Source organism: Natator depressus, chromosome 12 (assembly GCF_965152275.1).
Source record: "Natator depressus isolate rNatDep1 chromosome 12, rNatDep2.hap1, whole genome shotgun sequence".
Lineage (NCBI taxonomy): Eukaryota > Metazoa > Chordata > Testudines > Cheloniidae > Natator > Natator depressus.
This window is the reverse complement of record NC_134245.1, coordinates 4,728,158-4,752,577: the sequence shown is the minus strand read 5'-3', so window position 1 is coordinate 4,752,577 and position 24,420 is coordinate 4,728,158. Positions and strand designations below refer to the sequence as shown.

At 47.5% G+C, this 24,420-nt stretch overlaps 1 protein-coding gene across 1 annotated transcript in view; it reads left to right on the top strand.

The window, feature by feature from the left end:
- The window catches only part of CENPT (centromere protein T), a 33,283-nt gene that overhangs the window by 7,632 nt on the left and 1,231 nt on the right, over window positions 1-24,420 (top strand). The window contains exons 5-13 of the mRNA XM_074968395.1: window positions 2,642-2,775; window positions 4,130-4,163; window positions 6,968-7,113; window positions 10,253-10,705; window positions 12,870-13,097; window positions 15,905-16,123; window positions 18,708-18,804; window positions 22,471-22,635; window positions 23,280-23,384. Of these exons, the coding sequence (XP_074824496.1) occupies window positions 2,642-2,775; window positions 4,130-4,163; window positions 6,968-7,113; window positions 10,253-10,705; window positions 12,870-13,097; window positions 15,905-16,123; window positions 18,708-18,804; window positions 22,471-22,635; window positions 23,280-23,384 (1,581 nt within the window). The remainder of the gene's footprint in view (window positions 1-2,641; window positions 2,776-4,129; window positions 4,164-6,967; window positions 7,114-10,252; window positions 10,706-12,869; window positions 13,098-15,904; window positions 16,124-18,707; window positions 18,805-22,470; window positions 22,636-23,279; window positions 23,385-24,420) is intronic.

Sequence of the window (24,420 nt, the reverse complement as noted above, 5' to 3'; positions counted from 1 at the left end):
TGAAAGAAACCATGAGAAGGCTTTTCTTTCCCTGGTTTTGATGATGGAGTTTTTGAAAGTCTCAGACAATGTCTGTTGTCAGCTCTTATATCTTAACCAAAGGGAAGGAGGAGCTGGATCTTTAAGAGACTTCCTTTGTCAAAATATTAACTAGTCATTGAGAATAAATAGTTGTAAACAAAGTTTTAAGTTGTCTGGCTAAAAAATCCCTTCTGGCCATTGCTCCAGCTTTCGTTTTCTTGGTACTTGTGTTACTGTTTTTCCAGTTGCTCTACAGCCTTCCAGAGCAGTTGTGAAAAACAAGCAGTCACTTCTTTTCTAACCAGTCTTTCAGGTTTTTTCCTGTCATAAAGAAGTAAAAAAGGACACCAGCCCATTTTTTTTCTCCTTTCAGGTATCCTTTAATAATAATTGCTTGCCTTAATCTTGTAACAAAAGTAGTGAAACACAGATGCACTTCTGATCTTCCCCAGCAGATGTCACTGTGAGGGAAAGAACATATTAAAATGTTAATGAATTATAACTGAATGGTGCAGGCACTTTTCTTCTTGCAGGGGATGCCAAACTACACAGCTCTGACAAGCATGCTGCTCCCACTGAGGAGTATCCTATTGACTGCTCTGCTCCAGTCCCACTGTCCTAGGTGCAAAGGGCTGAGAAGGGGGTGCACCAGGGCCTAAAGGAGCATTCTGTTATCCTGTAGCCATGGAGCTCTGCAGATCCAGCACACTGTAACATAGTGGGGATGGGCATTGTACTGGAATAAGATTGCTGAAGATCTTGCTGCCTCAGCAGTGTTGGAATTTGAACTGTTTCCACCCCCTAAGATCCTCTCCACCGTCACCACATTGCCCCTCCCCCAGCTCAGCCTTGCTCCCTCCCCCACTCTGTTTACATCTCCCTTCAAGCTTCTGTGCCCCTTTGCATCCCCTTCCACCAACAATGGAAGTCTGAGTCTGACAGATGGGTCTACCTGGAACTCCACAGTCCATGTGGCTGCAGAACCATCTCCCCTCATCTTCCTTCCATTGCCTGACAGGCTTCCAATTCCCTTCCACCAACATCTGCCCTACCCCTTCTCTGCCTACCATTCAGCTGACTATCTGTTCTTCCATCATTCAGAGGGTCAGCATTGCCCCCTGTCCTCCCTCTGCAGCAGGTTTGAGTCAAGCTTTGCTTTCACATGGGAGGGCTCTTGCCAGCATGGAGGGGCAGAACAGGGCAATTTTTTATATCTTCTTTCCTGCTAGCTTTCTGCTCCTGGCCCAAGACCCTGACTAGATAAGCATCTTTCTCCTGTTTTCCTATATTCAAGCATCCCTGATGACATTTCATGATGACTCCTTCTTATTTACCAAGCGGTACAGCAATAAATGTTCATTGCTCTCTCTTGTTCTTGTGGGGGGAGAATTGTGAAACTGGGTTGAGTGTGATCTGATCCTTCGTTTTTGCCTTAAGTTCACAGAACCCTTCTGTCAGGGCTGATTCCCCATTCTGGCACTTCAAGTGCAGAAGGTGGGGCCCGCAAGGTTTTTAAAAATTAATACTGGCCACTCCAGGCTTGTATTAAACTTCTAAGGGTACAGCTCTTCTCTGACCGTGGATGGGTAGATGCTGCCACCACCCCAAGTGCAAAAACCCCCACTTTGAGAACTTAGGAAGGAGCACTTGGGAATTCCTTCCTGTGGGGTACCCTCAAGCCCCTTCACCAGGGAAGAGCTGAGAAAGGAAACAAAGGAAATCAGCTGGTGCCACCAGCTAATTAAACAACATTATGCACAAACCTCTTAGGACGCACAAATCCAATCCGGTTCTTAAAAAGATAAATTTTATTAAAAACAAAAAAAATATGTCTAAAAACTCAGACTATTGCTAGATTTTAAAAAGAACCACTTATAAGGAGTAAGCATCAAAATAACTTTCTTGAGGTTGAGCTTAAAGGTTTAAGCAAAACAAAAGCACCCGGGGTTAGCACAGAGGAGTCCACAAGCCTTACAGAAATAAAAGAGAGAAACCTAATCGCGTCTTTCTAGACATTTCCTGATCTACTTACATATCTGGGGTTTCAAATGAGTAGTTTCTAAGTATGATTTTATGATTTTTCATACCTGGCACAAGCTTCTTACAGCATTGCTGCTCTGTATCTCCTCTTCGGAGAGACAAACCACAGACAGACAAAGGAGAGTCTTGTTTCAATTTTAAAAAGTTCTAGCCGTCACATTGGCTCTTTTGGCCATGTGCCCACTCACTTTCTTTTACCTATGCATGCAGTCAGACTTTTTAACCCTTTACAGGTAAAGCAAGTAGAGAACAGCTACCAAAAGCGATTTTTGTAGCTAACTGGCTAGCTGGGTGTCCATAAAAGGGAGCCTCCTCCCCCCCTTCATTTATCACACCTTCATTGAAAATATGCATTTGGATCTCTTTTGCGTTCTTCCTTGAAATCTGCTTTGGTTGGTAAGACAAGTGAGTGACACCTTCTTGTATTTGCTGACCCCATCATTGCTTAGTTCCTCATTTCTGCTGCTCCAAAAGGTAGGAAACAGAAATGAATGTTACTGCTGCTAGGAGCTGAGCGTACCTGGATGATAACGCTAGAATGTTGGCCTGCACTAAAACCTTGGCTTGTTTGTTTTGATAGCCTGGAAATGCATCTGCCGGACTTTGTTCCTGAGGGCACAGTTATGACTGCATTACACATGAGTAGGAAGAAAAAGAAGTTCAGCATTTCTGAGTTTGAGAGAGGAGCAGATGAGCGACTTCCTCGAAAACTTGGTAAGGCAGATCAAGGAACTCCTTGCTTGACTCTGTACTCCAAGGTTTTCAGGGAGCTTCAAAAGAGATTTCTTGAACTCTACAACTGCAGTAGGTCAGCTCTGAGCAGCTTCTCTGTTCGGCAGTTCCACACCAGGAAGCGGTGTGTGTTGCAAGTACAAAAGGGGTGCTCTGGAGGTGGGTCGAAGGCCATCTCTTTAGATTAAAAATAAACATTGTTGAGGTACTAAAACCACCCAAGTTACAAGTAACTGGCTCCTCCCTGAGCAGCTCCTCCATTTGTGACTCTCAGGATGGCTTTCCATGTTGGTATTGTTCCACTTTGAATTCTAAATTTTAGCTTAGCAAAGAGAAGGTTAAGAGGCAACTTGATTAGTCTGTAACGGGGGTGGGCAAACTTTGTGGCCCTAGGGCCACATCAGGTACAGAAATTGTATGGAGGGCCATGTAGGGAAGGCTGGGAGGAGGCTATGCCTCCCCAAACAGCGAGGCGTGGCGTGGCCTGGCCCCTGCCCCCTATCCAGCCCCCTCCACCCCCATCCAACCCACCCTGCTCCCCATCCCTAACTGCCCCCCTGGGACTCCCACATCCAAACACCCTGCTCTCTGCCCCCCTGACCATTCCCCCCAGGATGCCAGTCCCCTATCTAATCCCCCCTGCTCCCCACCCCCTGACTGCCCCCTATCCAACCCTCCCTGCTCTCCCTGCCCCATGTTACCTGTGGGGTGGCGAAAAGGGGGGCTCCGTCCTTTCCCTGTGCGTTTCCCCTGCTTGTTTGGCTGCTCTCCCTGGCAGTCGGGCAGGGCTCACTCTCTGTCTGGGCTTGGCTGCTGAGGACAGGGGCCAAGCATGCTGGGGATGGAGGGGGGTGCCCCAGCTTGCTCTGCCCCTGTCCCCAGCAGCAGCGCCCAGGCCCCTTGACTGCCCCCCTGCAACCCTCCTGGATATATTGTGACTAACATAAATGGGGTTAATACTACTGAATGAGGTAGCTTCTCTTGCATTAAGCTGTCTTTTGTATCAATGGTCTATTGCCCTTTCAAAGAACTAGCCACTAATATGTAGCATTGCAATTCAGAATAGGAATCGTGAAGCTGTCATTTTATTTTCCTAAAACAAACTGAAAATTAGTGAAATACAAGAAAATGCACTGAATATTTTTCTGTTATTTCTGCCCAATTCATGGTGCCTTAAGTATGAGGTAGTGGATGTAGCATACTAGCTTTGCTCTTGGGGGATCGTAGTGTAACCAGCCCTGAAAGGTGGAGAATGGATAAGATTGCTCCCTCACACTAGTAATATCTGTACCGGTTGTGCCATACTCAGCTAATATGTGCCTCAAACTTTTTCCAGCCCAGCCAGCGTTGGACAACTCTTCTCTGACACGGTGAGTTAAACCACAAAGGCTTCTGCTTTTGACTGGCATGACTACAACTGCTCTGATTCATCAGACCTTCTCTAGCTGGTAGGAGCAGGCAGGATGGGCCAGTACGTGGTCTTCGGAAGAGCTCTCTTGAACTCCACAGCTGCAGTAAGTCAGCTCTGAGCAGTTTCTCTGTCAGGCAGTTCTGCACCAGGAAGCAGAACTACCTATATCCAGCACTTCCGTGCCCACTTTTTTCCCTGTCACAGCAACATGCAATAGGATCCTGTAGGCTGAACAGTAATGATAAAGCAGTTCCATAGTTTGATACCGGGTGTTGGTGATTGCATACCCTCTGATGTCCTGGGGTTGTGGATGCAAGGCGGTCTTTTAAATCAGTTCTGATTTGACTCCTCCCTCTCCATTGCCCCACACATTCAGGCTGGATCCAAATCCTATTGCTCTTCCATTACATTTCCAAGATGTGGCCTCCTCTGTCCCTACAGCTAAGCCTCACCTAGGACCCTCATCAGTCCCCCTCAAATCCGTGCACAATGTAGCTATGGTCATCTTTGTCCATTATTTGGCGCACATCAGATCTCTCAATCAGCTCCCCTTTTCCACTGCATGTAGTTCAAGCTGCTTTTTCTCACCTTTTTGAGACTCTCCACGATGCTGCTGCACCAGTGCTCTGCCAGTGATGCCATCCATGACTGCCCTTTTCTTTGCTTCTCCCACAACCTCTGTTTTCTTCCATGCTGCTCATGCCTATGCCCCCCCCGCCCCCGTTTGAGCCGAGCCTGTCCTTCCTGCCTTCAGATCTCTCCTTAAGACACACTTCAGCTGTGATGCCTGATGGAAAGGTTGAGGGACAGTCGGCCTTTATATCTGGCCTTTATTTTTATTTATTTTAGAATTCATAATGTGTACCTCTCCTCCGCTTTGTATGTTGCTTGTCTTAGCCACTGCCCTGAAAAGTTTACAACCTGTTTCCTTGTGTGTGTCGACAGCCCCCAGCACTGTGGACACTAACAGAATGTCAATATTAAATGCTTTCCCAGATGTGTTATGAAGCCTTTTTCTTCCTGTATCTTGCAGGAGGGAGCCTATACGTTTATTTACTTTTTAAGGCTTCCCTCCTAGGTTTAAGGCTTCATAAGTGTTAGTCTTCTTTCAGGTACATCAACAATACAGCTCTCTGTAGGCAGGAAGCTGTAAAACATGTCACAATCATTCTGATTCACCTGAAATATGTAGCTTAATGTTAGATAATCCATTGTATGTTAAACTATGTTGCTAAAGCAGACTGGTGTCAGATTATTTAAATTGCCCAAATGTGTTTCCACTCTCCTTATGCAGTTAAGGGGAAGAGGTGAGTTGTGTGCTGGAGATCACAGTTAAAATGGTTCTTAATTCTTGTTCTGCACCAGCTGTAGAAGGTGCAAATAATTTAAAATATTAAACCTCAGGGAATTTCCTACAAACACCCCTCCGTCCCTTAAGGGCTCATGTCAACTTTGGTTTTAGAATGCATCCAGTACCTTTCTGGTGGAGCCCTTTTCTGAAGGTGCTTGCTGCTTGCTAACCCTTTTGACGTTGAACAGTATGGCACATACTAGCTGGAGGCATAGAGAAAGATCTCAAACTGCTCAATCCCCTCTTGAGGGATCTCAAGAAGGAATTAGAAGGAGAGGAGTAGGGAACTCAGTTGCTCAGCAAGCAAAGTCACAACCGTGACAGAAATGGAGTTGATACATAATGTTATGAATACTGCAGGAGCTGCCAGGTGAGACTCTAGGAATGTTGATGTGTAACCTAGTTATCTAGAGAGACTGTACAACTTACATTGCGATTATAAGACTTTCCTGTGTGACTGTGTTGATCTAATTGTATAAAGCTGTGAGAAGAGCAAGCAGGGAAGCAAAACATTGGCTTCCCAGATAAGAGTATCTAGATAGATGATTATGGGTGGGTTGCAGCTGTTAGCTTATAAGATCCTCTGTCTTGTCTCCTGTTTACAAATCTTGTTCTGCAGTGCTGAGAATTAGAGAGCAAATGACTAAAGAGTTAAAAAGCCTTTCGGGGGTGGGAGGGTCCACTTGCATGCAGCTGTCTAAGCCGACAAGCTGGTATGGACAGGCTGTATGGAGGAGTCTGAAGGAACTGAGCCCCACAGATCCAGGGAACTCAGCCTTAGGGAAGAACAAGATATCCATGCAATACGCTTTATTGTTTTCAAGATACTACATCTCTGAACTGTTATTCTAAAATGATACTTTATTACAAGAAGGTAGTTAAGTTACTCGATTCCATTGTCATTGCTCTGCAGGGTATGAGCCTACAAAATTATGTTGACCTAACTTGTGTTGGCATACAGCCACCGCAGTTATTATATGGTGTGTGTACACTTGGTTTCTTGGGTCAGCAGTGTGTGTCCTCACTAGTAGCACTTGTATCGATTTATTGCCATTGTAAGGCATTGTGGGATGGCTCCTGAAAGCCAGTTACAGTCGACAAAAGTAATGCAGTGTCTACACTCATGCTGGGTTGATCTAATTACACTGACTGTGACTCTAAGCTGCTCAGGGAGGTGGTGTTACTAAATCAGCATAGAGAGGCACTTACGTTGGTGGGAATCCACATTTAAGTGAAGACACTTGCACAGCGAGGTCAACGCAAGGCCATCTATGTTGACCTAACCCTGTAGAAAATCTCCTCAAGTTAACACAATGTTTAAAGTCCCATTCTTTGGCTACTGGCAAAAGTGATCTGGGATGGGAGTGGGAAACAGTAGGTCTGGAGCGGTGTTATACTCTGTCTCTTTTCAGGTCTCTTCAGATCTCTCTTGCTACCCCAGTACCACCAGAGTCTGTTGAAAAAAGAGGCTTAATCCGCAGGCCAAAGAATCGCAAAACTGTCAATGTGGAGGCTTTCGAAGGAGGCGTGGAACAGAATTTGTTGCAGATAAAAGGCAGTGGGTGTTGTGACTGTTATTTCTCCTGTTTTGGGTGAAGAGGGGTGTTGTGTGGAGAAGCAGATTGCTAGGGTTTCAGGATTTCCAGGCCACTTCCATGTTTACAGTGACATGGAAGTGATCCTAAACATAAAGTTGGGAGGGGCACAAACCTCCTTCTAGCTACTCTGGTGACTCAGCCTGTCCTTGGTGCCTGAGCTACCTTCTCTGAATATCACCGGTCTGAGTCTACTTACATCCTGATAATTAGCAGCTGTCACTGCCTAAACAGGAGTCAGGAGCAGTTCTGAATCCATGCTTCCTGTTTGGCATCTCCTTAGTGAGACTGGCCTTAGGAGACCTGGGACTGAGGGAGGAGGTAGTGAGAACTGAAGTATAGTGATTGACTGACTGATTTCAGTCACATCTATCCATAACCACAGAGCAGCTCGTCCTTTGGCTCCCTACTTCTGTACTGAGCCTGCTGTCATCGTGTCTCCACGATGTTCCCTCACTGCTGGGAAGTGTTGCTTGCCACCTATTGTTTCACCACCTTTCTGCTCACAATGAAACTATCCAGGTGAAATGCAGCTGCTGGCATCAAGGCTGGAACTGAGGTGTCTGGGATAACAGGCCCTTGTAGTCCTCTACCCCAGCAGCTGGGATCTTCCAGAGTAATGGGGTAGGGTGGGAAGTGCTCAGGAGGACCCACATGGCAATTTGAAGATCTGGTAGCCAATTTGAGGCAATAATTTTGCTGTGTTTCAAATTAAAGATCTCTGTTGTTGGTGTGCATTGGCGTGTTAAACCCTTTAGTCAATTTAACTGTGAACTGCACAGGGTTTTAAGAAATAAACAGGGCTCGTGCTCTCTCTCTGCTGCTCCATGCTGGAGAAATAAGGCCTGGAAGGATTTTCAGTAAACATTTTCCTGCTGTTTTTTACTTTTAGAAATTTCAGGACTGTCAGGTCACCCTTGCCCTAGTTTTGTCAGAGGGCCTTTTAGGGCTCTCAGAGCTTTGGTACTGGAGCTACTCACCTTTCAGGATGTTGAATCTTTAGCAAAGATGTTGTTTCTCCGTAATGTGTACTAGTCATTGAAGTTCAATAGGTGTTGACAAAGCCAGAGTTTTAAATAGTCTTGAGTAAAAATCTTTCTCTCTTGGGACATCATTGTTTCATTAGTTCTCCACCTTCCATCAAAAAGAAACAGAAAGGGCACAAGGCTAATGCATTTTTATTTTTTATACCTTTATAGAAACAAAACATCTGTCACAGATATCGCTAGGCGGATATACATCATTTTAAAAAAAAAGCCCAAGTAAAGAGAAGGACACTTACAAGTAGGCTCATCATTAAACTCGCTCCCCCCGATCAGGCCGTCGTCATTACACATGAGTCTGGTGCAGCACTCATGAGTTAATATGTGCATATGTTAGAATATTTTAATGTCAGTGTGAATTTTGTATGAGCTGTCTGGAACGCCCAGGTTATTTCACTGCACCCTGTCCCTATATCATCTGGGCTCTGTTAAAGAGGTCCGAGCCGGATGTCGTACCAGAAGATAGGTGTGCTCTAGACAGACTCAGCAGCACTGCGGCTTGTGAAAGCTTTGTGTGTTGGGGATACTAAGTTTAATCAACTCCCAGTTTTAAAACCATCCCTGCTCTGGGAGTGTAACATTTTTGCATTGTGCTCCAAGTGCTCTGGCTCTGTCAGACCAGTGGAGGAAGGAAATCCCATCATTTGGGGGCTCTCCACCGAGCAGGACCTGTCTCCAGTCCAGGAATGTTCAAATCTAGGGATTGTTGGGGAGGGCGCCCCAGCTGCCTTCATAACCTATTTGATAAAACGCTCGTCACCGCAGGCTATGTCTACATTTGAAGCTAGGGGTGTGATCTCCAGCTTGAGCAGATGGTACTCGCGTTAGGTGGTCTTGGGGCAGCACGCTAAACCCGGCGGCATACCTGTGGTAGCACGGGCAGTGGCGTAGATTAGCCACCCCATGCAGGTGCCCCTGGGGCCCAGCTGGGTTTGCACTTTGGGTGGCTAGCCCATGCTGCTGCAGCCCAGACTGTCGTGGCTATACTAGGAGTTCTAGCTGAGCTAGCACAAGTATGTCTACTTGAGCGGGAAATCACGCCTCCAACTCCGAGGGCAGACATAGACATAGCCTTAGCGTGCTTTCGAGCAACGAAAGAGGTGGCCAGAATCCAAAGTATTTCGGAGCTTTATAAATAGCCACACTTTGAATGGCACCCAGAAGCTAGCACAGTCCTTGGCAAAGTGATGTTACATGCTCTTGGTGCTACCAAATGGGTGGGCAGCACCACTGTTGCACAGCAGACAGTTAGCCAGGGCTCAGGACAGACTGAGGAATGCAGGCCTGGCAAAGACCCCAGAATGCAGAGACTGCCCGACTGTTATTGACAGCAGAACTGAGCGGATTTCTACGCTTGTATCATTCTGCGGAAGATGCCTTGTTGAGCTACTACTGAATTCTCTTGTCCTTCCAAACATCTCTCTCTTACTGGGCTTTTTAACTTCCTGGCCCTCCCTGGGGATTTCTGCTTTAATGGATGTCTTCCTGGTCAGAATTCCCAGTAACAATCACTATTGCACTGAAGTCTCTGGCAATGCTACAACAGCTCTGCACATCCATTGTGTTGTCCCCATAAGGGTGGAACCAACCATTCTCCCCTCTCTAGGCTAGAGGTTGTTATAACTCTGATCTGATTTGTTCTACTTGCAGATTGGTTTGGAAGTCTCCTTTCTGTTCTCTAATTACTCTTGGCCCTAAGCAATCCAAGTGCATGAAAGACCTGTTCATGTGGGCCTGTGGCAGATGGGGAAGTCCATGAGAACTTTTCAGTACCTATTGGCAGAATGAAGTCTCCCAGTAAATCTTTGGGTGCCCTAGGGTTTGGAGAGCGATGTCTGCATTGTTCTGCTGCTCTTATCCAGAATGCTGTGGGTTAGTGTATAAAGCACAGGTCCTTTTGACTGGCATTAAATTGCTATAAAGGCTTATGGATTGACATCAAGGGCAGGACAAGAGTTTTGAGTTAATGACTCTGTATATATGTCCTGCTAATGTATTTGCTTTCCTAGGGCCCTGAGTGATTCCGCAGATTAAACTTATTTTAAAAATTTCTAACCAGCACAAAATTATCTGGCGGAGTCGCAAGCAACATCCATGATTGGAATGACCATGGGGACGAGTGATACCGAAATCATCCTCAGCAACACGGAGCTCTTTGCTCAGCCGCAGCTCGGTGAGCAAAGCCAAGTGAGGTTTTCTGAACAAAAGTTCTTGAAAGGAAAAATTCCAGTGCAAGGAAGAAAGGCTTCTAATGCGGCTACTGAGGAGGGCATGCTGTCTGATGTGGATGCCGAGGATGGAATGACAGAGAGACTTCAGAAGAAGGATTTGGCCCGGGATCCTGAACACACTGACCAGATGGCCACTGAGTCTCAGGGACAGGCGGTGAGCCTGAGCTCAGAGCAGCGAGAACATACCCGAGGGAGCAGTTATGCAGAGCAACTTCCTGGAGCAGATGGGCTGGTGGTTGAGTACCGTAGGAGCCAAAGAGAGTTGAGCTGGGACCTGCTGTGTAAGATGCTTCCCCTATAATCAGAGAATGGCAGTTGTAAACTAGCTTGCTGGATACATTAATCACACCTGAGTCTGGCACTTTGCCGGGCCCACCCTGTGGCCTCAAGCCCTCCAGGGGAAGAGAGTCCCCTGTCCTCCCCATTATTATGTCTACACAACAACTAGATGCCTGGGGCCAGCTTGTTCCAGCCAACTTGGGCTTGCGGGGCTTGGGCTGCGGGGCTGTTTCCTTGCTGTGTAGATGTTTTGGCTTGGGCTGCAGCCTGGGCTCTCGGACCCTGCGAGATGGGACAGTCACACAGCAATGAAACAGCCCCGCAGCCCAAACCCTGCAAGCCTGAGTCAGCTGGTCCAGGCCAGCTGCAGGTTTTTCTTGGCTGTGTAGACATACCCTTAGTTGTCACCATCTCCCCTTCCCTGCCTAGCCCAAGTTCTCCCACAGTTGGGAGACCACTGCTGGCACGGGCTTTGCTCCCAGTTTCTTGTGCAGGCACTGCCAGGGGATCCCTGCCCCCACTGAGCAGAAGCTTCTTTAGGACCAACCCTGGTTGGTGGGTTTTGTTTCTGCTATGGGGTCCTCCCCCATCCCAGTGTGAGGAAGACCTCCTGCCTTGTCATTTGGCAAGAAAGAAATGCCCTGCTTGACCCCATCTTTATTCCTGGCCAGTCTCCAGAAGACTACAGGAGTGGGTTCTCCCTGGCAAGTGGGTCTCCCCACCAAAATACAGCAAAGGAGAATTATGGAGGCAGGCTGGAGCTGGAGGGGTGGATGGGGATACAGTCTGGGCCTGGGACAGGAGAACAAACAAGATTGGATGTTTTTCTAAAAGATCTGCTTTAGGAATTATTTTGGGGGACATTCTATGGCCTCTGCTGTACAGAAGGTCAGATTAGATGATCACAATGATCCCTTCTGGCCTTGGAATTGATGAATGTTTGAAAAAAGTCTTCTCCCCTCTCCTTACCTGGAAGTTAGGGGTCTTCCCCGTCTGCTACTGCTTTTGTTTCTAGTCCATGGTAGGAAAACCCTGTTCTAGACCAGCTCTGTACTGAGGCTCTAGTTTGAAATTGGTCTGAGCCCAAACCATTGTTCAAGTGCACACTTAGATTTAGGACATTCATTGTGCTGGTCTGATCTCTTCCATTTTCATCCCAGTTACACGTTCTATGAATTGTTTCTTTAAACCTGTCCCTGACTCTGGGATATTTACAGGTGGGCACAGTCTCATTCTGGACGTAGAGAGCTGCCAGCTTAACACCTGGGTTTTATGGGAGGCTGAGAGTAGGAACTCCATTATGGGCAGGAACTAACACTGATGGCTGACATGGGTCTATGAGTGCACCTGCTGCCTTTACAGAGATTGAGGCAGGATCGCTGCACCAGGGTCACCATCTGAAATGGTAAATAGCTTTGCACAGCTCTTCCTGCAAAACACACAGGATTCTGATTAAAATACAGAGCCCTGTGACTATCCTGGCATTTCTTTTACACTCAGTTCCTATCTTATGACTTTTGTCAGGAGGGCCAGATCAGTATTTAAGCACGGCCAGTACACTCGGTACTGTACAGAACAGCTGTGGAGAGAGAAGTTCCCTGCCCTGTAAAGCTTCCAGTTTTCCTAGAGCACAGCATCCTGAAGAACAGGCCAATAATGTTCTAACTCGGGAGGGCTCTCACTCGTGAGCTTGGTGGAAGAAATTAGTTTAGGGGACAGATATGACTGAAGAGAGGGAGGGAACTTTGGGCCAAACAGGCAGCATGGAGGAAGGTGTGAGGATTGCGTTGAGCAAAGGGAATGAGAGGAAGAAAAGAAAGGGAGCATGTCCTAAGGGCACTGGTGTTTGTGTTCCATTAATATCAAAGGCTGATAAGGCAGCCTAGTTCTGGTGCTACAGTATAGCTAATGCTTCTAATGCACCATGTGGCTCTCTCCAGCAGGGGCTGAGAAAAGCCAGCTGAGAAGGTCTCTTTCAAACCTACTTCCTAATGCACAGTGCGAACTCTCTGAGCTGTCTTGAGTAAAGCGAGGGCAAGTCATGCAAACTGTATATATGTCCTTCCTTGGTGTCTGGATATGTTTCATACTTGCAACAAGTGCCACAATAAATGTCAATAATAATACATTGGGGACTTCTGTGTTAACCTAACTCTGAATGTCTAGCTTCTGACAGACCAAGCTCCTCACCGCCAGCTGCCTCCAGGAGTCTGAGCAGACGTTCGGACACCCTGTCTGCTCTACAGCCTGTGAAATCCAGCAGACCATCAGTGAGAGAAACTGTCGCCCATATAATTGAGAAGCTGGATGATGCAGATGAGAGCGAAGAGATGGCTGATGTGGAGCAGGAAATGGAGGATGACAGAGCTGAGCAGGCAGGGGCTGCCAGTGAGGGTAAGAAGCACTTTCAGGGCAGTGATGGAAGGCAACTGAGTACACTGCTCTGGTGCAAACCAATGAGCAGCAGGAGTCTTGGTGGGCAAAACATGACTTTGTTCCCCAGCAGGTTCTGGAGATAATCTCTTCCAAGTAACCTCAAAGGCATGGCTGGTCAGGCCCTCTAAATAGAGTGTCAGGCTGGCTGCCATGCTCATTTGCCTGTTCTTGTTTCACACACAGTGACTGACAGTGGAATTTGTTTTCTATTCACATGCTCTTGGCAGGTCTGTACAACTATGTATATGAACAGACAGCTCCCAGAGAGAGGTGGATAACTTCCTTCCTGGGCAAGCCATGTTCCAGCTAAGCCCATTTCCTTTGTTTGAGTGTCCCAGATAGCTAAGTTTGCTTCACCTGGTTAGAGCGGCCAAGCTGGCCAGGATTTTGTGTTGGGCACTCCCTTTACAAAAGTTCAGCAGAAGAGCAGTTATTCCATGGTTCTGAGGCTGTTTCTGCCCTGGAATGGGGGCATCCTGTGGGGTCTCTTCTCTTGTTTTCATCTTGCTCCATTTTTACACAGGGTGCCTCTGGCAAGCACATAGCTGGAAACCGAAGCTGGTACAGAATGTGGCAGCTGAATGTTAAGCAGTGTGTCCTGTGGGAAGCACATAACCACAACACTCTCTGGGTTTTGCATTGGCTGTGTGTTGGACTTCTGGGTGGAACTTAAGGTGTTGGCTTTGACCTAAATGAAAAAACAGATTCCAGGCCAAAGACCTGCTCTGTCGCTGGGCTACACTGCCGTACTGGAGATCAGCACAGGCAGTTGACAAACAAGGGGCAACAGGCAGGCTGTTCTCTAGAATGTACCCTTCTCTCCTGTTCCTCTAAAATAGAGGTTGCCAAGAGATATGCGCTATCTTTTTGCCCAGGCTTTTGGGGAAGGAGCAGTGTGCACCAAAGGGCTGTGATTGATAATTGAGGTGCAGGGCTGTTTTTATTTCTTGGCTTTGGGAAGATGGCTGGTTTTACCGCTGTTAGTCCTGGTGTGATGCACAAATGTGCCAAGAGTCCAGGAAAGCTGCTTGTTATGTATTGTGTACATCTAACTACACCCCTCTCCCACCACCGCAGGTCTATCTGTCTTGTTTATATAGAGGGTCTGTTTTGAGCAGAGGTCTCTTCTTTGCCCACAAGATTAGCTCTTTATTTAGCTTTAGGCAGAGATCTGTTCTGTGTACGTGTAGGGAGCACAACAGGGATGGCATTCTGGGTAGCCAGCTCATTAGTTCAATATCACTGAATTTGCTGCCTACCAAGGTGTTGCAGACAGTGTTCCACACAGTGGCTCCTTTAAACTTACATTCTCTTCCTTTATGTAGCAGTGTGGTAGGTCACGTTGGTCCTAGGATAATAGAGAGAGAAGGTGGGTGAGCTGGCATCTTTTATTGGACCAACTTCTGTTGGTGAGAGAGAGAAGCTTTCAAGCTTACACAGAGCTCCTCTTCAGGTCTGGGAAACGGGCTCAGTGTCCCAGCTAATTACAAAGTGGAAGAGATTGTGTAGCATAAGTAGTTAACACATATTTCAAGGTGAAGTGGCCCAATAACACCCCTCTAGTCATAGGGAGGAAAGGAGGGATGGGGGAAGGCAGCTGGCAGGGTTGCTACTGGGTTATAGATTGTTGTAATAAGCCATAAATCCAGTGTCTCTGTTCAGTCCATGATTTTTAGTGTCTAGCAAAGTTATGAATTTAAGCTCCCAGGCTTGTCATTTGAAGGTGTTGTGCAGCTTTCCTTTGAGAATGAGGACTCAGAGGTCAGCTATAGAGTAATCATTTGGTGAGAAGTGTTTGCCACCAGACAAAACACTTCAAGGTATTGGGTTTGGACCTCACTACTTCATCTTGTGCCACAGTATTGTATTGTTTGTATTTCAGTAGTGCCTAGAGGCCCAAGCCGAGATTGGGCCCTTTTGTGCTTTTAGCTATACATACAGATACACAGTAAGAGAGTTCCTGCCTCAGAGAGCTTGCAGTGTAGATGAACAAAGGAAAGGTCTCTCTTTTATTGACAGGGAACCAAACAGAGCTGGAATGACTTGCTTAGTGTCACCCAGGGAGTTTGTGCCAGAGCTGGGAACAGAACCCCAGTCTCCTGAGTCCCAGTTTGGTGCCTTAACCACAGACCCTCCTTCCCCTCAAGTGTTTGTTAATTATTATGTGGGGGAAAATGCAGGGTAATATGGAACTTGATTACAAGAGTGGTGTGATTAAAATCTGCTGGAAACCGATCTAGAAATCAACACTGAGATTCCTCTCTGCCCTCTCGCTGCAGCTGTCCTGCTGGTGTCAGAATGTCCCTAGTAAGTGAGGTGGGCATTGATAGGCAGCTCAAATGTCAATCTGAACTAAAACCTCTAGTTTTATTTCTACTTCTCCATATTGGCAAGGGCTGTTCTGTATGTCCTTCAGAAAGCTAGGCAGAGTAAAATGTATGCCCTCTTCCTTCAGAATTCAATGGAGAGGAAGCCGAGTGGACTATTATGACTAAATTTTCAGAGTGTCGTGAAGTAGTTATGGCAGTGAATTAGTTCTACTTCCAACCCTCTAACCTTGGCCAAGTAACTTAAACTCCATGCCTCAGTTTACCTTGCAACTAAATTATTAAAAACCAGCACTATGCGCTTTCCATACTAAAGACAGACATTTTGCCAGTGACTATTTGTCTCAAATGGGGGCTGAGGCTTAGACAATGTGTGTGAGGACAAGCCTTGGCTGAAAGGCCTTTTAGAGTAAAGCTTGTTTATTATTCCTTATCTAGTTGTCGAGAGCCCCAGAAGTGCAAGAACCCGGAGCTTGAGCAGGCATTCTACTGCCATGTCTGCTCAGTATCCTGAGAAATATGGAAGGCAATTGATGAAGGAAGCTGTAGGACGAGAAGCTGAGCTGGCTGGTGGAGCTGTAATAGGAGAGGTCGGTGACTCCGAGGAAGAGGAGATGACTGAGGAGGAAGCTGAAACTGAGGATCCTGAGAGTGAGGGTAAGAACGCACTCATGTTGGTGGTAGAAGTTAGTTGGAGGGGCTGCCCCTGGGACCTGTCAATAGATTGTGGAAGGGTTTTGGTAACAATATTACCACCCATGTTGTCCACTAGATTCCACAGTAGAGTAATGACAAGTTTCAGAGTAGCAGCCGTGTTAGTCTGTATTCGCAAAAAGAAAAGGAGTACTAGTGGCACCTTAGAGACTAACAAATTTATTTGAGCATAAGCTTTCGTGAGCTACAGCTCACTTCATTGGATGCATTCAGCTAGACCGCACTGCTGAAGAATGTTGTTACTGTGCTTTCTCTTGAATGAAAAGGGAATATTTCAATGCTGTTGCTATCTCCAATAGTCCAATAGTCTAAACCTAAGGACTTGTTAAAGGCTTGGTCCTGACCATTGGCCTGTCTCCCCCTAGTAACATCGCTTACTCTTTCGCATAGAGTTATTTGGTGTCAGATCAACCAGTGCTTTGAGTTGCCAAGTCCCTGGGTTCTCGTCTAAGGCCTAAAAAATCTCACTGATAGTCTTAGCTGTAGGTTGCTCAGGACATATACTTTTGGTCCACCTCCATCCAGTTACATGTGCTAGTCAAAAATGAAATGCTTCTAACATCCAACACCCAGTGTGAGCCAGGGAGCAGGAGTTTGGGGCAGTAGCCAACTTGCACAAAGCTATGAAAATTCTCCTGCCTACAGAGACTGAAACTTCCATATAGGTAGACTGGTGCTGTAATGTCAGGGCAGGCTCCACAGAGATCAAAGTGGTTGGGGTTATTGAAAGGGCTGAGCCAGTCCAAGAGCATATGGGCAGAGATGGTGACCTGACATTATCACTCTTAAGTCTGCATTACACACAGCAAGAGGGGCATCTGCCTCAGGACTCTCCTCTTCAGAGACCACTGAAGGTTACTCAGTCTCTCAGGAGCACTCCTGTCTGCTTTCTTGTTGAAGAGTGCTGGGTTCTCCACCAAACAAGTCTCTGCCTGAGACAAGTTTTAGTGTCCTGCTTGACTGGTACAAAAATCTCCCAGAATGGCATGCACCATGGAGTGGGGGATTTCTGGGAAGGCATTCTAAAAAAATAACTCCCTGATCTCTGCTCTCGTCACTAGCAGCTGAAGCAGTGTAGGGTGGTCAGAATGCCCACGCTAGCGTATGTTGTGCAGAGGGGCCAACTGGGTTGACGCTAGTGTCGAAAGAAATGTTGTGGATGTACTTAACCATGCTACCAAGTGCACTGGGCCTTTAGGTGGCTCTGTCTATAGAGTTGATTGGTCCTGCTCTCTATAATGCTGTTCACGAGGGGAGGACAGTAGTGTAACATTGGATAAAGGCAGGGATAGAAATCGGACAAAGAGATCAGGTGATTTGGAGGGCGATGCTTGGCTTTGAAGAGACTCTGAAGAGCCTAGCATAGTGCTGCAGTTTGCCACCCCAGGCACTGCACCCCATCCCCCCCAAACGCATAGGATTGCGTGCTCAGAAAGGGCTAACTTGAGGGACCATGCCAGTCAGTGGCACTGCCCCATTCTCAGAGGGACTCTTAGCATTGCATTCAGTGTGTAGAGCGCTCAGTAGCTTCTCCCTTTCAGCAGATGACTACTGCTCAAGGCCTGTGGCAGTAGCACCCATTTTCTGCAACAGGCTGTGTTATTCTAGCTGTTTGTAACCATCACTAGGTTAAACTAATACCACATTGATCATACAACTTCAGGCTTTCCCCAGACTGCAGAGGAAACCAGGAAGCAAGGAGTCCCACCCACTCCCCCATTCCCTCCTCAGACAAGAAGTCATGGAGTCATTGTCTCATTTCTCCACTTAACTTGCTTTTTCCTTCCTGCTCCCACTTGTGGGGGAGAAGCAGATGGAAGGTTCAAAAATGAAGCTGAAGAGGGTAATGAGAGCGTATGCCCCAGATGAAACTCACCTGGTGGCTGCTACCCCTTCTGATAAAGGCAGGCTCGCAGCCCTCCAGAATCCTGGTTTGGTGTCTCACTCCCACTTCTGTCACCCTTCTATGACCTGGGCTTCAGCTGGCTGGCTCTTTCTGCGGAAGTGGGCGATGCTGCTAGACTCTGCCCCTTCCAGTATAAGGGAAGGAACTTATTCCTAGGCTTGTCCCTGGTGCAGGGAGAATGGTGGGGTTTAACTCGGAGGAACTGGAATAGTTCAGGGCTGTTGGGAGCCTCCTTGGGAACTGAATGTAGCAGAGCCAGCTCCATATCCTGTGGAATCTCCTCTCTCCATGGCCATGGAATACAAGACTAGGTGTGCAGAGTTGGTCAGGCACACAGGGAGAGAGAAAGCCAGAGGAGACTGATTAATATCCCTCAAAAAGGAAAGAAGCCTTATCTCCCTAAAAGCAGCTGCAATCCATAAGACTCAGGATGGAACCACGGCTTTAGTTGCTGAGGACTGTTGTCATCCATACTTAGAGGAAAAGAGGCTACAAGACACTTATAATGTGATCTGTACTGTGGAAAATTTGACATCCCCACCCCCTTATGGGAGCATTTGCAGCAGGAACGCCAAACCACTAAAATCCAGGGCTTAAGTGTCTCATGCTCTCTCTCCTCAGAGCTGTCCATGAAGACACCTGCATTCGTCCATGCTAAAGCGTATAGACCATCTCCCTTACTGTCAACCCCACGGACCCTGAAAACTGCTGCTTCCAAGTAAGTGTGAACCCACACTCCACAGTAGTCAGGCAGAGCTGGAAGCTGGTGTAGCTGCCAAGACCAGACTCCAGGGGATTATTCCCTTGCCAATCACCCTTGGAGCTCTGTGAACTGTTAGGTGCTGTTTCAGTGGTGCCAGGGAGCAAGGGACCCTGAACTCTGACTTTGGCAAGTGGGTAAAGGCAGCTATTGAGCGACTGTTAATAAAATATTCTCTCAGGGCAGGTCTCAGGCCGCAAGCCCTTTCAGTGAGCACTCATTGAACTCTCTCCTTTCCTGAAGGCTCTTCATAGTGTGGAGGCAAATCAGGGGTACCGGATTGCATCTGCTAATGCAGTGCTACAGTAATACATAGTAAATAGCAATAGCCCAAAATTGGAACCCTGAGATCCTGGCAAGGCAAGATGCAAGTCCCTTTATCGTGTTAAATGAACTGTGGTGTTTTGGATTTTGAAAGCCACTGTCCACTATTGCCCAGTGACTAGTGCACTTCCCAGTGCAGAGTGTGGGCTGTACCTGACTGGAGGCACAAAAGGCACCTCTGCCCTGTGGGATTCCTTTTTTATAGTCAGGTCATTAAAGAGCTCTTGATGGAGCCATATTGGCCTCTTACTATTCTTCTTCTTTCCTTCACATCAGGATAGTTTGTTGTACCTTTAATATTGTCTCTTTGAGAAACTGCCAGCTCTCCTGGTCTTTTCCCTTAGATTTTGTTCCCATGGTACCTTACCTACCAGGTCTCTGAGTTTGCTGAAATCTGCTTTTTTGAAGTCCATTGTCCTTACCCCTCTGCTCTCACTCCTTCCTTTCTTTAGAATAATGAAATTAGACTGTTCTCAGTGGTAGCTGATGACGGAACAAGGAGTAATGGTCTCAAGTTACAGTGGGGGAGGTTTAGGTTGGATATTAGGAAAAACTTTTTCACTAGGAGGGTGGTGAAACACTGGAATGCGTTACCTAGGGAGGTGGTGGAATCTCCTTCCTTAGATATTTTTAAGGTCAGGCCCGAGAAAGCCCTGGCTGGGATGATTTAGTTGGGGATTGGTCCTGCTTTGAGCAGAGGGTTGGACTAGATGACCTCCTGAGGTCCCTTCCAACCCTGATATTCTATGATTCTATGATCATAAGCCTAGCCCTGCATGGTCATTTTCACTCAAACTGCCTTCCACCTTCAGATTTGCAACCAATTCCTCCCTTGGTCAGAATCACATCTAAAGGGCTGAGCCCTGGTTACTTCCTCCAACTTCTGAAACAAGTTGTCCCCAGTACATCCCAAGAACTTGTGTTTTGTTACATTACTTTTCTAGCAGATGTCTGGAAAGTTAGTCCCGCATTACCACCAGGTCTTACATTTTGCATATTTCTGTTGTTTGTTTTAGAAATATTGCATCCATTTCTTCCTCCTGATTTGGTGGTCTATAGTAGACCCCTATCATGATGTCACTCTGTTGTCGTTCCCCCCTTTTATCGCCACCAGAGGCTTTCAGCTGGTCTGCTTCTCCCCTCCTTCTGGACCTCAGAACAAGTGTCTATATTCTTGATGTACAATGCGACACCTCCACCCTTTTTTTCCCCTGCCTCTTTTTCCTGAACAAGCTTTACCCCTCCAGACCAATATTCCAGTCATGAGATTTATCCCAAGTCAGTGATGCCAATTAAGTCATAACTTAGCTTGTGTACAGATCTCGAAGATGTAGAGCAGATTCCCTCACTGTTTCCCCTCTGACACTATTGTAATTGTCCATTTCCCCACCACCCACACACACACACCTAGCCCTTTGTTAAGGTTGCCTTTTTTTATAGTTACCTGCCCCTTGGATCCTAGTTTAAAGCCATCCCCACTAGGTTGGCAATTGGTGTCCAAAGATGCTCTTCTCCTTCTTGGTCAGGTGGACCCCAACTCTTCCTAGCAGTCCTTCCCAAAACAGCATTCCATGGTCAAGATAGCCAAAGCCCTCCCATCTACACCATCTGTGCAGCCTTGCATTCATGTCTAGGGTGCATGTGTCCCTACCTGGGCCCTTATCCACAACCAAGAGGATGGACAAAAATGCTGCCTGTGCCCTTGACTCCATCAACTTCACTTCCGGAGCCCGGTGGTCACTGCTGATCTGCTCAGGGTCGGACCTGGCAAGTGTCATTAGTGCTCACATAGATGAGCAGCATGCGGTAGTGGTCAGAGGGAATCCCAAAGCATTTCAACCCCTGACCTCCCCCACAAGTCAGGCATGCATATCCCCATTTGACAGATGGGTATACTGGGACACAGGGGCAGTAACTTGCCCAAGATCACATATGTTAGAACCAAGGCGTCCTTTTTTCATCTTCATACCCCAGCTTCTTCACATACTTCATTCATCTATGGGGCTGATCTGTTTCCAGCTGCCTATACCATCCATTCGCACAGTCCTGCTAGAGCAGGAGTTCTGAAACTGGGGGTTGGGACCCTTGAGGGGGTCGTGAGGTTATTACATGGGGGGGTTGCGAGCTGTCGGCCTCCACCCCAAACCCCACTTTGCCTCCAGCATTTATAATAGTGTTAAATATATTAAGAAGTGTTTTTAATTGATAGCGGGGGTCACAGACAGTGGCTTGCAATGTGAAGGGGGTCACCAGGACAAAAGTCTGAGAACCCCTGAGCTGGAGCTCTGACCAAAGACCATGCAGATGGGGTGAAGGGCGAGTCCGATAGAGACATTGTGTGCAGGGTCTCTGGGAGGACTGGACTGAGACTCCAGAGTCCTGGATTCTACCCTCTGCTCTGTCACTGCTGGGTGACCCTGGCCCCTCTCAATGTCTCCTTTCCCCTCTGTAAAACGGGAACAGTGATACTGGCTAACTCTGTAACGTGCTTTGGGCTCTACAGATGAGAAGTGCAGTAGCATTGCTAGGTGGTAGTCTTAATAACACACACTTGGACTGGGGCTTCTGTTCCACAGAGGAAGGTTACCATTAAGAGGATCCTTCTGCAGAGTGGTACAGGACAGCGTCTCAGTGTAAGAGCATTATGATACTTAAAATAAGCATCTTATGAACTCTGAACTCTGGGGGTGGAATAGCTAGGAGAAAAATGCCCCGTTTGCCATTACTGAAGGTGGTCAAACTACTCCAAAGGCAATCCTGTAAGATCTAGGATTCCCTTTGGGTCTTGGTCTTCCTGCTTCCTCCATCCACTCCTCACCTGTTAACTTTTGTCAACTGGCAAAAATGTAGCTAAGTGAGTCTTGAGGCTCTCATCTGAGTGTGCAGAGCTGGCTTGCAGAGCTGCCCAGCTTCCCACACTGCTGTGGGATTGGACGCACAAGTGGTGACTTGGCCCCAGAACAGTTTCTGCGCATTTGTAGTTCCCCCATTGCATAGTTCTGCTGACGGTGCCTGCAAACCAGCCCCACAGATGTACATACCCAGTCCTGAAATCCTGGCCCTAGCCGTAACTCTCCCAAAGGTGCTGTAATACTGCAGGAGAGTCTCGCAAAGGGGGCGAGTCCTCTGGCTCTTCCAGCCTTCCGAGGGAGCAGACAGAACTGCCCTAGGGCAAGCCAGGACTGGCCCTTCTTTGTGTTCAGTTGTGGGTTCCTCTGCCAGAACTCATTTGTGCTCTCACTTCTCTTCCACCCACTCTGCCTGCTTGTTTGGTTTGCTTAGTGCTTTGTTTCCTGGCAGGTTTCCCCCAAAGCCTCCCCTGGCTCAACAGGCTGCGAAGAGAACAGTGATGGCTCCCAGGAGAAAGCGAGAGCCTGCACTACCCAGCAGCTTGGTGAAGAAGATCTTTAGCCATTATGTGAAAGTGCCAGTGGCCAGAGATGCATTTAAGGTTGTTGAGAAGTGGTGAGTAGCAGCAAACTCCTCTGCTTCCCAGCCCCCGTTACCTGCCCGCAGACCTGCTGTCCTGTAGCCCTTTCCAACTAAGTAGAGGAAAGCGTGGCAGGAAGGGGCTGCCATGCGGTGAGAGGGGTGGGGGCAAACTACATTCTCAACACAGACCTGGCCTGTCCATAAGCACTGTTGGGGCTGGTGCAGTGCTCAGCACCCCATGCTGCTGTGCAGGAGCCTTTGGTTTAGGGCCCAAGGTCTCCGTGTAAACCAGCCATATTTGTGTTACTTGGGTATCTTTCTTCTAATAGTGGTGTGGAGGGGCTGGCAGGAATCTGGCTGTGGAACATGTCAGTGAGTGTGAAACTGGGCATGGTGAAGTGCAGGGCTTTGTGTGGTGCAGAACACCCCAGGAGAGCTGTTCCAGCTCAGTGCAGCGGTGTATTCTACCATCTACCAATCCCCACAGCTCTGGAGCTTTCTGATTGTCCTTGAGGTGGGGCCCCTCGCACCTCTCCGTTCCTGGAAGGCAGCGACCTGTGCTGTGATTAGTTGCAGCGTAGATAGCCTTGGAGAAAGGGCTGAGGAGGAGGATGCGGCAGCTTTTGTGTTCTGCTGACTAACTTCTCTCCTCTCCCCTCCCCTCCCCTCCCCTCCAGCGTGGAGGTGTACTTCAGGCAGCTCAGTAACGACTTGGAGGCTTACACCATGCATGCTAGAAGGAAGACTGTGGAGGAAGCTGACCTGGAGCTCCTCATGAGAAGGTAGGGTGGAGTTTATTCTATTATGTTGGTCACATGAAAGAGAAGTGCAAACAAATTTGCTCATGGGAGCATTTCAAAAGCTCCCAAGGGGTGAAGCATCTCTCACTGACAAGTGGTTAGGGAGAGAGGGTGGGTGAAGAGGATACAACCCCAGCCGGCATCTTGGAGCCCCAGGCTGCGGTGGGAGCCCATTCTCAGACTAGAAACTAGTTCCCGACAGGCTTTAACTCTGATCTAACCCTTTGACCAGCAAGGTACTGATCCCCTCTCTGCTTTTAGTCCCCTGTGGCATCCCTGGCATATGCTCCTGCCTGTAACACCTTCTGGAGCTAGAGGACAGTTTCCAGTGTTCCCTGTATTTGGCACTGCCTGGGATCCTCAGAGTTAAGTCAGAATTTAGGCAGTTCACTTGTAATATCAGTGTTCTCTGTAAATATTGGTATCCAAGGAGTGTCTAGATTCCTGCCCCTGCAAGCATGGGCCCTGCAGGAAACAAAGAAGCTAGCTCATCCATTGTATCTAGCCAAGGATTCCAACACTCAACCTTGTTGTCTCTGTTCCTAACACAGCACTTCGTTGGTGGTGCATATTAACATAACAGTTACATACAGTTTATTGCTCTGCTCAGAAACTACCTGAGTAGAATTTGTGAAGCACTCAGTTTATTCAGGTTTGCACAGTTATGTAGCTTCTTGACAAGGGTGTTAGGCTTCTACTTTTTGGGAAATGACTAAAATCTGCAGTGGGAGTAATGCTGCTTACCTGCGGCTCAGACAGCCCCCAGCCAACGACTGCTGCTTGATGATTCACTTTAATCTTCACAGTCTGTGAATTCTGGGCCGAGGAGCACACTTTTGAAAGCTGGCTGTTGAAAGCTTGAGCATTCACTGGCAATGTCCTTGCCATGCCCAAAGCCTAGGAGAACCTTGACAAACCCTTCCTATATTCTGAGGCTCTTGTCTAGCCAAAAAGCTGGGGTAGCTCTGAAGCCACCCAAATCATTATCCTACTGTCTCTCTGAAAAGCCCCGCGCTCA